General features: G+C 44.7%; 1 protein-coding gene across 5 annotated transcripts in view; it reads right to left on the bottom strand.

Annotated features, from left to right (window-relative positions):
* Positions 1-4472: 4472 nt before the first annotated feature.
* LOC147602734 (uncharacterized) overlaps positions 4473-14193 on the bottom strand; it is a 33302-nt gene continuing 23581 nt past the window's right edge. For 2 of the 5 annotated variants that reach the window (XM_086797700.1, XM_086797701.1), the window contains exon 2: positions 8129-8299. In XM_086797700.1, the coding sequence (XP_086653826.1) occupies positions 8288-8299 (12 nt within the window). In that variant the 3' untranslated portion in view covers positions 8129-8287. Of the gene's footprint in view, positions 4916-5347; positions 5399-8128; positions 8300-14193 lie in introns of those variants that run through there. The other 3 variants (XM_086797697.1, XM_086797695.1, XM_086797699.1) reach the window with 3 other exon arrangements.

Below are 14193 nucleotides of genomic sequence, written 5' to 3'. Positions count from 1 at the left end.
TGTCTATTGCCTCATGGTGGCAACACTCATCAAAGATGTAGAGTCTAGGCTTGTAGAGATGGTCATGAAACCTCTTGCTCTTGAGACACCAATCATGAATCAATGGATGAGAGATAAGTCATCCAGTTGGAAATTGCATATCTTGATACTTGGTTTGAGTAATGTAGTTCTGCATGCTCTCTTCCATTTCTTCAAACTTTATTCTTAGCATGTCTTCTGCATATTCACGTGGTGGCGGAACGTAAGAAAATGGTTGTGCAAAGTGCTGTGTCTCAAGGTTTGACGTTTTGTGTCCCATGGGGTTAGATTATGCAGTTTATTATGGCACTTATCCTACATCATCTTGGCTTTAAGGCTGTAGGTTTGTGGTGATTGAGGACACATTATGTGATTTCTCTTATGGAACCCTTGGGTTTGAGGTAGTCTCTAGCATTGGTTCTTTACCTTTTATTGCATTCCATGTTCCTCGTTTAATGAATGGAGAGGAACTACAACTTCGTTCTATGGTGAAGAAGCTTCCATAATAGGCTCCTGAGGGTGATACGCATGCTTCGCACAATGTGTGTGCTTACTATGGGTGTTTTGTGGAACGCTTGTTCCTAATGGTATTGTAAAAAAAGATATGTCCTGATTGTCATAGTTGTGGTTGCTAGGGGTTGCTTGGCCATGGCCAATTTGGGGCTCCTATAGAGGGTGATACACCTCTCCTTCTTGCACTATGTATGCTTGCTGGGTCTTTTGTGGAATGCTTGTTCCTAATGTATTGCAAAAGAGACACGTCACTTTGGTTGTTGGGGGTTGCTTGGCCATGGCGAGTTTGGGGCAAACCCAACTCAAGATCAATACCAAATAGTTGAAACATTGTGGCATCCGACATGGTTCGATAGCATTCATCCATGTGGGGGGAATAAGGGGTGTGAGAACCCTCTTGATGGTTGTCACAAACACATGTGGTGTTCTTCGGATTTGTTGCCTCAACTTGGCTTCTAGATCTAGCTCTAGTAGGTGGTTGTCAAATGTGAAGCTCAAAATGAGACTACCCATGTTACTTTCACATGTCGCTTCACTTATCCTACTTTAAAGCAAGAAGATCTACTTTATTAGGAACTGACCTCTTATAGGACATTTTGACACTTGGACCAATGCACTTTACTAATTGCCAATGCGTGGAAGTAACTCAAGGGATCCTAGTCAAGAGTGCCTTTGTTTTTTGCCCTTTTGTTTGGGACTTTTTTTCTTTTTTGTTACTCTTAAAAAATTTGGTCTTTTATTCATATCTAATTATTTACATTTTGGTTCCTACTCCTAATTAGCTTACCCAACCCTATAATTTCTTAGATATTCCAATATTAATTAGTGCTAATAACTAATTCTAGCTTCTACTACTAATTAAGTTTAATTTTCACTCTAATTAAATTGTAATTTCTAACTATAAACAATCTTGACTCTCAAAAAACTTTTTCTAGTAATTAGTACTATTCTAAACTAATGAAGGTGTAAATCTAGGCTATTTAAACTTAAGTTACTAACTAGTTCTAACTATCGTAACTAATTCACTTCTAATTTTAGTTAGTTAACTCTAATCTAACTAGGATACTAGCTAAGAATTATATAAGTAAGCCTTAGTAAACATTTAAAGTGCTAACTCACTAATTAATTAGCATAAGTAATTAACTTAAGTGAGATACTAAGCACAATAGATTAAGTTCTAATTAGAGAATTGAATTTGCAAGACAAGATCATGGGAACAAGTAAAAAACCCTTCCACAGCATTGTCGTGTCAATCCAAAGCATCAATGGTTGTCCCCAACAAGTGAAAAGAGGACTTCTTGATCTCTTCTTCCCCAAGACCCCCAAGATCCAAAACAGGGGTCTTGGTGGCGGGCGTTTAAGGTCGACCCCCAAGACCCAAGACCCCTGTTTTACCCAAGACCTTGTTTTCTCTCCTGTGACTCAAGACCTTGTTTGCCTCCTGTGACTCAAGGGCCACAAGACCTCTGGCGGCCTTAGTAGATGTGGTTTCTCTTGGTGGGTTTCGCTCCACCTAAATCCCATTTGATGTCACGGCTTCAATGGCTCTTAATCTTTTCCTTTGCCTTCAATCCTGTGAGGAGGACCATGCCCCTTGCTACCATCTCATTCCCTTGCGCAGTTTCTTAGCATGAGCGATGCACAGGCCACTTGAAGCTGCTTGCATAGCCTTCCTTTTGATCTTCATCTCTACCTTGAATCCCAAATTCCAATGTCGCCTCTTGCAGCCTATTGTGCGGTCACCTCCCACGGTTCTTCCGCCAGTCCCCTATTGTTGACATTTACTTGTTGCATAAACCTGCTGTTTGGAATTTGTTTTGCATGGGTCATTTCTTCCCGGGTTGTTTCTTTTCACCTCTCAAACTGCATCTTGAAAGCGGCTTTGGGTTCTATGACGTCCATGCCAACATGCTCATGAAAGCATTTCTTGCACATAGCAGCATTCGCCCAAACAACCTCTTCCTCTTCGTGGCATCCACTTGCATTCACTTCCACAAACCATCCACCTTGGCCCTTCCACTAGATTTATTGACTCTGAGCTTGCCACTGCCGTTTCCACCTTTTTGCCTTCAAAACCAAACTCGCTTGTCATTGATGCCTCACCATATCAGAGTTTCCCACAGCTTTCCAATTTCTAGCCCCATGGCTCCATGAATGGTTCCCACATCAAGCTTTCCCTCTTACCAGCTTGGCCTCACATCTCAACCCAGCTCACCTCGACACATCCCTTCCATCAACCAATCTAGCCCGGCCTCCTCCTCGGCCCATCGGAACGGCTCGATCCATATCCAAGCCTTCCACACAAATTTGACTTCATTGACCCGGCCTCATCGCCTCGACATCCCCATTCTCACTGTTTTCCCCATTCTTGCCATTTCGGCTGTTCTCACTATTTTCCCGACCATCACTTCATTGTTTGCCCGACGAGCCCCCTTTTGGGGTGAGGGAGAGGCAACTCTTGCGGGAACAAGGCCATGCTTGCACCATGAGGGCAAGGGCGTGCCTACCCGAGTGCATGGGTGAACTACATCCCTACATGGTCAAGTCTTGCCTCATGAGTGAGACTATCATCCCATAATAAACAAGGCCAAGGGTGGTTGGCTAAAGTCTGGCAAGTGCCAAGAAAAAATTTCTCCCACATGACTCCCTCAAGACAAACCATTATGGTGATAGTATTGCCACCACTTTGGTCCTCGAGGGCCTCAATCATGTTGAAGTCCCCCCCCCCCCCCCCCCCCCCCCCCCCCCCCCCCAATGCATCAACATTATACGCACATGAAAGATCCTAGTGCACTTGTATCCAAAAGTCAGTTTCATATCGCGTTCCATTTGGGGCCTAAATGTTTAGGAGACTCCCTAGAGAAAGCAACACCCACCACTAGGCTCTACCTAGATATGCAATCCACCACCTAGCTAAGGAGCTAGTTGCTAACAGAGATGCAAACTCTTCCCTCGTTCCCTTGAAAACTAAAAGAAGAAGTAGGCTCTTGAATCATGAGAGCATCAAGATACCCCAATGAGAGCTGTCTAAAGTTCCTCCTACAATACCATCTTGTGTCAAATGCTATATAGGCACCAACCAGACCACGGACATTCCATGAGGCCATCCCATGTAAAATCCCCCTCAGAGCGACGATAGAGCTGAGGTGCATTGGTCAGAGTTGTCCATATGGATGAACTTGTAGATCCCCCTCTTGGTGACGAAGCTGAGGTGGAAGAAGATGAAGAAGTGCGACTCCCGAGCATTCGCCTCAAAGACATCAAGCTCCATCTGAGATACCAGCCACATGTATCTTCACTTGCACATCTAACACTAAGTCTAGCACAATGAAAAAGGAAAACTAATATTTCTCCTCTCCTCCAAAAGAACGAGTCATCTAACCTAATTAGGGCTGCCTCTTAGATCCAAAGCCACATATCACCAGTAGACTGGTCATCCACACAAAGGCCTTTAAGGGAGTGATAAAGACCAAAGGGAGTTTATGTGAAACACATCACAAAGCACAAAGCCAAACTTTCTTGAGGCATCCACAGCCTTACTCTTAGATTAATTCCTACAACGTAATTAAAGATTGATGTCTGCAACAACTTTGATCAGCACACCATTCCATCTCAAAGATTAGAAGAAGTGCAAAAGCACAGAAGTGAGGAACTATCTCCTCACACCATAGAAAGTTTCTCCTGAAAGATGGTAGCAACAAACCTTTTTCTATAATCAGCTTTTTATGTCCTCACACCATAGAAAGTATCCACAAAGATGGTAACAACAAACCTTTTTCAACAAACAGCTTTTGCCTCACAAAAGCTATAGAATGTTGCACGAAAGACACAGTATCATCAATAGCATAGTTACCAGCATCCACTAAATGCAACATGAATGCCATGATGATAAAATGCTTCCAAGAATATGATCAAGGATTGGCTTGTCCCAAATAGACTTGCTTAATATACCCCATCCACGGATATATAGGACGACGTCTCACAATCTCTTCTTCCTTGAAACTCACCCACTTTAGGTACTTCTAAACCAATTGTGCTCCAAAAAAGAGCTCCTTCCTACAATCACCCTAAACTAGAGAAGACATCATCATATAGTTCAATATTTAAAAAGTTCCAAAATTTCTCCAGCAAACTAACTCTCCCCTCCTCTGAATGCACATATGGTAGGGCTAGGATAGTCCATGGCGGAGTGCGTTGAAATCACCGCTTGCAATACTCGTGGAATGATTTCTCTTCCATACATGTATCCACCCATCCACATCCATTCATGAAGTCCATGCCCATCTGGAACCAACTTAAGAGCATTTAAAGTATCCACATCCCTTCATGAAAGGTTGGACCCATCTGGGACCGACTGAAGAGCATTTAAACTCAAGTATACTTGCTGTCCAAAAAATTCACATTCAACACTAAATTATTTTTCGGACTTCAGTGAACTTATATTCACAGGATGCAACCAACAAAACTGTTTTGATAACAAATTCAATACACAGTAACCACATGCAAAGCATGGATGTAATACAGCAAACATAAACAATATAGATATCCAATAAAGATAATAATCAAAGAGTGTACGCTACATGTAAATAAACTTCCATTTTGTCAAACGATACATCAACGTGATCCCAAATCAACGCCACATTAGTGTAGCAACTAATGTGTCTCAGAAGGTTCAGGTTCTGAAACTATGACCTCCAACAAGGTGATACTCTCAGAAGGTTCAGGTTCCGAAACTATGACCTCCGACAAGGTGATACTCGTCACTCTTGAAAGGTAGTGGCATCAAGAATTCCTTAGCATGTGACCACGAGGATGGCACCTAAAGCATGGGTTATTCAGCTGTGCTTCTGTGGCTGCTTCGTAGTCTCTACAAATAAGTCATCTTTCGTGTCAAGGCCCACGCTCTTGCTCCTTTTATTAAACATGTTCCTCATTCATAAAACATTGGTTCATGTATCATTGTACGTTTTAACAAAGTTTGAAGCACTTTTACGATCTACCAATTTGTTCTCCGAAACCACGTGTTGATATTCCCCCCAAGTCCTTAACATAAGCTTCAAAGAAACTAAACCTCTTACTTAACATTTTAAGCCTAGCCATACTAAGGGAAACTTTTCCTCCTCTCCCAGAAAAAAGGTCAAGTGAAAGAAATGTTGCAGAACATGCACGGTTTATGCTAAGAATATGCTTGCTACAGTTGATAACAATTATTACAATACAAAAACAGAGTAAGGAATCTGATCTATGCATCACTACACATACTCAAAGTGTAAGTGTGACCTAGAAAAATTCCATAGCCATAAAATCAACTTGAGACCGCGCACTGTCTCATACCCACTACCGAGTTACCCCGCTCCATCTCAAACTGGCTGCTTAATATGATCATTAAGTGAAATATCTAATAAAGCATCTTTCCTCCCTTGCCAAAAAAGCGTGCACTAAAATCCAAAATGGAGACTTCCAGCACGTCAACAAATTTCAAAATAACAAAAAAAAAGAGAGAAGAAACTCTTTGATTTGCGGGGGAAGTAGAAGGACGCAGGTGCGTCTAGCAGGATCAAGTGCATGGTCCTGCCCACTGGGGGAAACCGATCCAAAGCCTTGGGTGATCGGCGACTAGATAGGCCACAAGAAGCGCAATCACACAACCAACCAAGCATACTGTCAATTGTTACGACCCTGTGTTTTTTCCCTCTGGACAACAAGCAGGTGGGGACGGTCACGGGATGGACAGTGTGAACAGGCATCAGTTGGATATGAAAAGGAAACTCATGTATGTGGCCAGCCCAAGTGTGAAAGGGGACAAAAAAGATTTTAAAGGTTATAAGGTTTTAAACCTTTGATGATAAAAATAATAATAATATATTTAAGGCATGCGTTTTTGCTATCTGCTTTTGGCGTTTTTGAGAAAAGCGAATTGCATCTTTATAAGGTGAAGGGTGGTCGCCGTGTGGTCAACGGCGAGTGCCGGTTGGTGGTCATCGTTGGGCAGGTCGCCGTATGGAGTCGGCGCTGTTGCGCGCATGTGTGGAAGACCAGGGTGCTGCTGCGCATGGGCTACAGCCAGGCGGGCTGCAGCCAGCAAAGGGGCACCAGGCGGCTGGGCTACAGCCAGCAACTGGCGACCAGTCGGGCAGCCAACAACGGGCAGCCAGGCAGGCAGCCAACAACGGGCGTCAGACAGTTGCAGCCAGTCGGGCAGATTGCAGGCGAAACAGGGGGGGAGACGCTGTTGGATAGAGACAGCCGACCACTGTATAACCTCTCTCTCTCATCTTAAGGGCCTTGCGTGTTTTCTCTTCCATGTGCCATGGAAGTATGAGAGACTCTGAAACAGGAGAACAAGCTACAGATACACAGGACGATGTTCATGGGAGAGATGGTGTGATTTCTCTTCGTGATGAACTTATATGTGTTCAGGGATTTGCTTACAAGTTCTCTATTTTTCTCTCACTTGGTGCTATGGAAAACAACCTTGGTTTTTGGCACCATGATTGGATGGTGCATATGATGGTATATTTGTCATGGAAACAAGACATTGGGTTTTCGAGAGGAAACACGACTTTGGTATCGGGGAAACAGGCCTATGGTTTATGGGATACATGTCTTTGGTTTATCGGATACAGGTCCTTGGTTTCATGTGGAAAGCATGTCTCTAGATTCATGGGAACAAGTTGCAATTTTCTCTAGGGTACATGCAAGTTGTGACTATAGGGGAGGACATTTGGTTTCGTATAGCCCTACTGCTGTTTGGGAAAGGGTTTGTGGGATCCATGATGGAGAAGACCTTTTCAAGCAGGGAGGTGTTGTATAGGTGTGCCTTCTCTATGGAATGCTTTGCTGTAATAACGAGAGTTCTTATTTGGAAGTCCTGGGTGAAAGTTTCGAGGGATCATATTGGGAAAGGATTCTACGAATTATACTTTGTACTCAAATTTTGTTCAAGTAAAGAAATACCGCAAGAGGCGCCACTGCGTTTTGGGGCCAATTGGTGTCCTTGTACTGTTTGCAAGAGCACTCTAGCTCCCCCTGTTTGTTTCCTTTTCCAGGTTCCCATGGGTGATGAAGTGTTGTGTGTGCGAGTGTTTGTTTCACCGCCCATTAGATTTCTGAAGGCCGGTTTCAATCAATTGTCAATTATTGAAGCCTTGGAGGAGTTTGTGCCTACTCTAGCGCCTCTCAGGAATGGACAGAAAATCATGTTTCCATTAAAAAAACACCCCATTGACAAGGTGTAACAAATAAATAAATACCTACCTTGCCCACTGAAATCAGCACTATCTAGCACAGCACTCGTAAAGTCCATTAAAAAACCCATCAAGGTAGCACCAATTTGATATACACATACACCCCAATTTGAAGCTCGTTTTCAAACACCTGCCCACCACAAATAGGCCATTGCCATTCACAATTATTTTTGACAAAAAAAGCCATATGCAGTGTGCATCTGGCCAAATAGCTGTCACTTGACCATGCGACGGGGAAGCAGTGTGTCTCGTAGACCTAGTGAAACCTTCATACAGAGATGTTAGCCTTCCCCCAATCCTCTCAACCAGCAATGCATCCCTTCTAGGCGCCAACAATATCTTATAGTACAATCCATCACCCCAACACAACCATAAGACCGAATAGTGGAGATGACTTTCTCGGCCACATTCCAACTCCCATTTGGTTCGCTTTTTTTTTGGTACCTTCTTTCCGACAATAAGAGTGGTTGGTGGAAAACCAAAGAGAAGCACCCATCTCCATGCATAAATCAAACAATCATCTTGCAACATAAAAACAACACATACATGAGAATAAGAATCCAATGCATGAAGCCCTCCACTCGCTCTGATACCAAGTGAAACAGACCCTTACTATCTCAGCCTAGACACTACTGAAAATCATCCTCAGATCAACCCTAGACCAGCTCCAATAGAGAAACACTCTGTAAGACTGCAACCTCTTGGTGGATGTGGGATGGGGAACTGATTATGCCACGTATGCTTATATAGGCTCCAGTCAGTCAGTTAAGTGTACGGGCTGTCGACCTGTAGAAGAGGACCCACAACCAGCAAAAGACCTCTTCTCCCATGCATGGTCAATTGCCCAACCTGCCCATCACATAGGTGCTTCTGATTTGGCCTGCATGACTCTTCCAGAGGGCTGCCCGCGACTGCTCTAATCGCTGCCCGCAGCCTGGCCGACCACCTTGACCCACTCCAGTGCTGTCCAGCGAGCCTACTGGGTACCCATGGGTCTGGTGTATCACTCTCTGTCACCATTTGCTAATGTACGGGAGGCCAAGGAGCTTCGTGTCACTCATACTGAGGCTAGGACTCTTGTTACCTACGGGAGGCCAAGGTGCTTTGTGTCGCTCATACCGAGGCCACGACTCGCGTCACCTATGGGAGGCTAGGCCTTGCGTCACCCGTAGTGTGGCCAAGATGTGGAACCCACTACTATCAGGGATCCCAGTTTAGGCTTCCCACTAAGCCAATTCCATGCTCAAGAAGACTCGCTATTTAAAGGTTCTAGGAACATGACAGATATCCATTGCATAATGCACGTGCACGCATCTCTAATCAGATCTTTAGACCACATCGAAAGTATGCAGGCACTTTCTTTGATGACATCATTGTGTTTTCCAAGACCGAAGAGGAACACAAAGCATTTAGCCAAGGTATTTCAAGAGTTGCAGGAGCACAAGTTGTTCATCAATGGAAAGAAGAGTGAGTTTTTCTTAGAAGAAATACATTACCTTGGGCATATAGTGTCTAAGGAAGGAGTGCGGATGGATCCAACAATGCTTGAGGCCATCAAGAATTGGGCAAAATTGAAATCCGTACATGAGGTGCACAATTTCTTGGGGTTATGCTCCTATTACAAGAGGTTCATTAGAAACTTTGCCACCATTGCTGCTCCATTGCATGATCTAACCAAGAAGAAGGTAGTGTTCAAATGAGGTGAGCGTCAGAGATAAGCCTTCAATTATTGAAGAAGAAGCTTACTAGTGGACCGGTATTGGTCATTCCAGACCTAGTGAAACCTTTTGTGGTGGCATGTGATGCAAGTGGGGATTGTATAAGTGCAATTTTGCAACAAGAAGGGCATGCGGTTGCCTTTGAGAGCCGAACGTTGCAACATGCCAAGAAACACTTGCAAGTTTATGAGAAAGAACTTCTAGCCGTGATTCATGCTCTTACTTCATGGAAGCATTATTTGCTTGGTATGATTTCATGGTGAAGGCGGATCATCAAAGTTTGAGATATTTTCTGACCCAAACTAAGCTTTCCGAGAAGTATATGAGATGGACAAACTTTTTGTCCATATTTCATTCCCAGATTATCCATACACCGAGAAAGAAGAATGTGGTTGCAGATGCTCTATCTAGGAGACCACAGGTACATTCAATGACCATTGCCTATCATAGCGAATTGGATTCCATGAGATATCACTGTGAGCATGATGAGGACTTCCGTGGATTATGCAAAAGCTAGAGGATGGTCAGACAGTTAATCCATATTCCTTGAAAGAGGGATATTTGATGATGGATACAAGGTTATGCGTAACAAAGGATTTGAGGCAAAAAGTGATTGAAGAGTCACATACACCACCTTATGCAGGGCATAGAGGTATTTCTTCTACTACGTAGGCATTGGAACGGTACTTCTATTGGCCTAGCATGAGAAAGGATATTGACACGTATGTATCCGAGTGTTTGACTTTTTTTTTTCCCGGGAAAAAGATCCTTCTAATAATTAATGAGAAAAAAAAAAAGCCACAATGGGCTATATACAACCCCGTAGGGCTAGATACAAACTCGCCTCATGTATGGGACGGGAATCAAATGATCATAAGGGAAGAGACACTTCTCCTTTGGCTGGCCACTCTATGAGGAGAGGCTATCTCATGGGATGGGGGGGGGGAACAACCACATAGGTGGTCTGTAATGCCAAGTGGGGTCACCGCATTGATCTGTGAGAAAGGGGCCGGGCCTCCACAGTCCCAAGAAAGCTTCCTACCGCTTCTGCATGCAGTCAGAACCTCCCTGTAGCTTCCACCAACCACTGACCGCAGAGGGTATGAATGAATGATACCGAGCCAAATGCTCCTGTGGACTCAGTAGGCGGAGTGTGGGTACCCTCAATGGCCTCGCTACATCTAGCTCGAAAATATGCTAGGTTGCAATGCTACTGCAAATCTCCCATCTCTAGCATGAACCTAGTCTCGCCAGTGGTCTATAGCTGTAGCTGTGACTAGTATTGCCGAAATGCGGTGGTGAGAGAGTTGAAGGGCTAGCCCTCCCCCACCCTCCTCATAAGCCCTGACCACCTCAGCCTCTGTGGCCCAAGCGATAATGTGTCAAATCCACATAGGATCACCTCGTAGAACGCTCTTGGTACAAGACTCGAAACCTGCAAACAAACAAAACAAACGTGAAGGGGGTACAAGCCTGACTCACCTCCCAACCTTGACAGTCGTGGGCAAGCCCACAAGTCTTGGCTATCCCCACCGAGCCATGAGCTGAGCTAACTAGATGGACGTACCGACCAATCTCTACCTCGTGACGTCCCATACCGCCACGAAGCTACCCTCGCGAGCCTCGAGACTGCTGTCGGCCTCGGCTGCATAAAGTAGGTGCACAACTGCACTAGATCCAGGCTCCAGACTATAGAGCTCTCACAAAGACACGCGAGACTCTATGAACTAATGACTAACCTTGGCCACCCTTTTTCAAGCTCTTGGCCGGTCATCGGGCGTCCACACTTGGGCGCCCGCCCGTCCATACTTGGATGCCTGCCCGTTAGTCTATCCCTAACTCAGCTTGCTAATCAGCCTGCCTAGCTCCAAGCTTCCCCAAACCTCGAAGCTAGTCTTGTGTGCGTGTAGCACACGGTAGATACACACTGTGCACATGACATACTCCCCTTCCTCTAAGAGCTCACTCCTGAGCTCACTAAAAAGCCAGGATAATCTCTCTGAAGAGTAGTCAATGTCTCCCATGTAGTGTCCTCCTCAACATGATCCTTCCACTTGATCTTGTATTCCGTGATAAGCGTATTACGCAATCTTCTTTCACGAAATCCAAGAATCTTTTCACGTTCCTGTGGAACAAATATCATGTCCTCGACATCTATGATTTCTTGAGGAGTAACTAACTGGTCAGTTCCACCCAATACTTCCTTAAGTCTACTGACATGAAATACAGGATGAACTTTCACATGAGAGGGCAAATCCAATTCATATGCGACTGAATCAATCCATCGTGTAATACGAAATGGTCCACAATATCGAGGGGATAATTTCGGAGATCAATCTGTCCGTAAAGTCTCGAAATCTTTCAAAACTCGCAAATATACCATCGTTCCTTCAGAGAACTCTCTGGGTGAACGATGTCTATTAGAATAAAAGCTGTCTCGGTTTTAAGCACTTCTAATAGATTCCTTCGCAACTTGTAACATTTCTTGTATATCTTGCAAAAAATTACGTGCTGCATCATGCTGAAGTCCTGAGAATCCCACTATAATAGGTGATCGAGGTTGAAAACCATACATAAGCATGAAAGGACTGAAACCTGTACTCGTATGCTTACTACTGTTATATCCAAATTCACCACTATGACCCTGAGGAAGGTTCTTAGAACGCACCTTCTTCTTCTTCTTTTCGGGCTCTGTACGGGATCTCATAAATTCAGCAAACTTCTCACTTTGTGTGAGCTGCATAAATACATCCATAACACTAGCCAAACGATCTTTAAACCGAGCATCATCATCCTCTTTACCAAGTACATCTTCTGGCTGTGTTACATCCTCATAATGCTCATCATCTGCAGCCTGATCTCCTGCAAAAATATCCTCAGATGCATTTCTCTCAGGAGAGGTCTCTGGCTCTTCCTCTTCATGATAAAAGTACTCATCCTCTGTATCAGACATGCTGCTGAATTTTTCAGCGATGACTTTCCTCGAGGCAACCACGAGCTCACCCCCTTAAGAAAGTTGATGATTGGTCCCGGCAACGGAACCTTGAAAAAGGCCTCTGGTAGAAACCAAAGTGCGGTAGACTAGCAGTCACCCTTCCACTTGTAGTCTAGATATAAAAACAAATGTGATTGGAGCTAGAGTGCCCCAAATCTGAAAATAGAACGACACCTGTTGGCCCCAAAGCTTGGCGCCCCTTGCGGTATTTCTTTATTCAATTTCAAAAATATGTAAGGCTGAGTACAACAAAACCAGCCAAGAGAATACACCTATATGTCCAATCTGGCAGCCCACAATACCTCTTAGCACAGAGGATTCACACACACAGATCTGTGTCTCAAAGCAACACTCTATGCCTCCCTCTGATCAGCCAAGACCATTTAGCAGAACAGCCTTGAGCATACATCTGGCATATCTCATGCACATGATTCAACAACTCAGCACAAACATACATTCACTGTTCAATCTCTGTCTCCACCCTTTTCAATCTGCCATACCCCTCCTCTCACAAGGGGCCAGATAGCTCAAATCTGCAACAGACATAAGCCAATGGAAAGAGAGAAAGATGAACAAATTCAGAGCTTACCAAAATCAGCTCGTGGATCTGCACCGGAGGAAGTGATTGTACCAATCTGTACTTGCACACTTGTTTCAACAACTCTGCTTCACACGCGTGAGTGTACCTGTCTGTACCTTCCTTCCTGCATCCACCTCAGTAATGTACCTGTCTGTACAGACCAGAAAATCTGCACTGTACTAGTCCGTACAGGTCAGTAGAGCACTACTGTACCTGTCCGTACAGTTCCCACGTGTCTGTCAGTACCTAACAACAGCCGCCTACTGACTGCACCTGTCAACGCAACCTACACTCGTACTGTCTAGCGCCGCCTGCTCCAGACCTGTCCGTACACTGTACCAGCAGTCGTACAAGACTGTACTTGCAATTGTACCAGCCTGCGCTGCCTGAAAACTACAGCAGAAGCCACTTGCAACAGTCGCCGCTAGCACCCACAGTATGGATTCCTGTCAGCGCTGCCTGTACCTGCAGTCGTACATATCTGTACGGCCTGTTTTCTTCTCACACAGCAGTAATCAAACTTCTCTGCAATAGCCGATTGTCCCACGTTTCTTCTCCACGCTTCTTTCTTGCACGACTCCCAAAAGCTAGAGAGAGAGTGAAGTGAGAGAGGCATGCACTCCAAAAGTGGAGTTGCCCCCCTCTCCAAACTTATCCTAGGGCCCCAACTTTAATAATAATTAAAGTTCCCTAGGGGCCACTAAGGCCTAGGGGCAACCTTCAATAAAACATTAAAAACATTAATGTTTTTGTCTCCTTTCACATCTGAAGCGCCCACACATCATTCTCATTTGTCCGCGCACCCCAAATGCGAATATTTTAATATTTTTGCTCAACCACCACCATGCCCACACTTGTGCTATTCCATTTTCACAGGGCCATGACACCCACAGACTTGGCTGTCCCCACCGAGCCACGTCCTGAGCTAACTAGGTTGACGTACCGACCAATCTCTACCTCCCGACGTTCCATACCGCCACAAAGCTACCCTCGCGGGCCTCGAGACTGCTGCCGGCCTCGGCTGCGTAAAGCAGGTGCACGTCTGCACTAGATCCAGGCTCCAGACCATAGAGCTCTCACGAATCACGCGAGACTCTATATGACTAATGACTAACCTTGGCC

This window comes from Cibotium barometz, chromosome 66 (genome assembly GCF_041138505.1).
Source record: "Cibotium barometz isolate CiBa-2024 chromosome 66, ASM4113850v1, whole genome shotgun sequence".
In the NCBI taxonomy this organism is placed as follows: Eukaryota; Viridiplantae; Streptophyta; class Polypodiopsida; order Cyatheales; family Cibotiaceae; genus Cibotium; species Cibotium barometz.
This window is presented reverse-complemented; position numbering and strand designations above follow the sequence as displayed.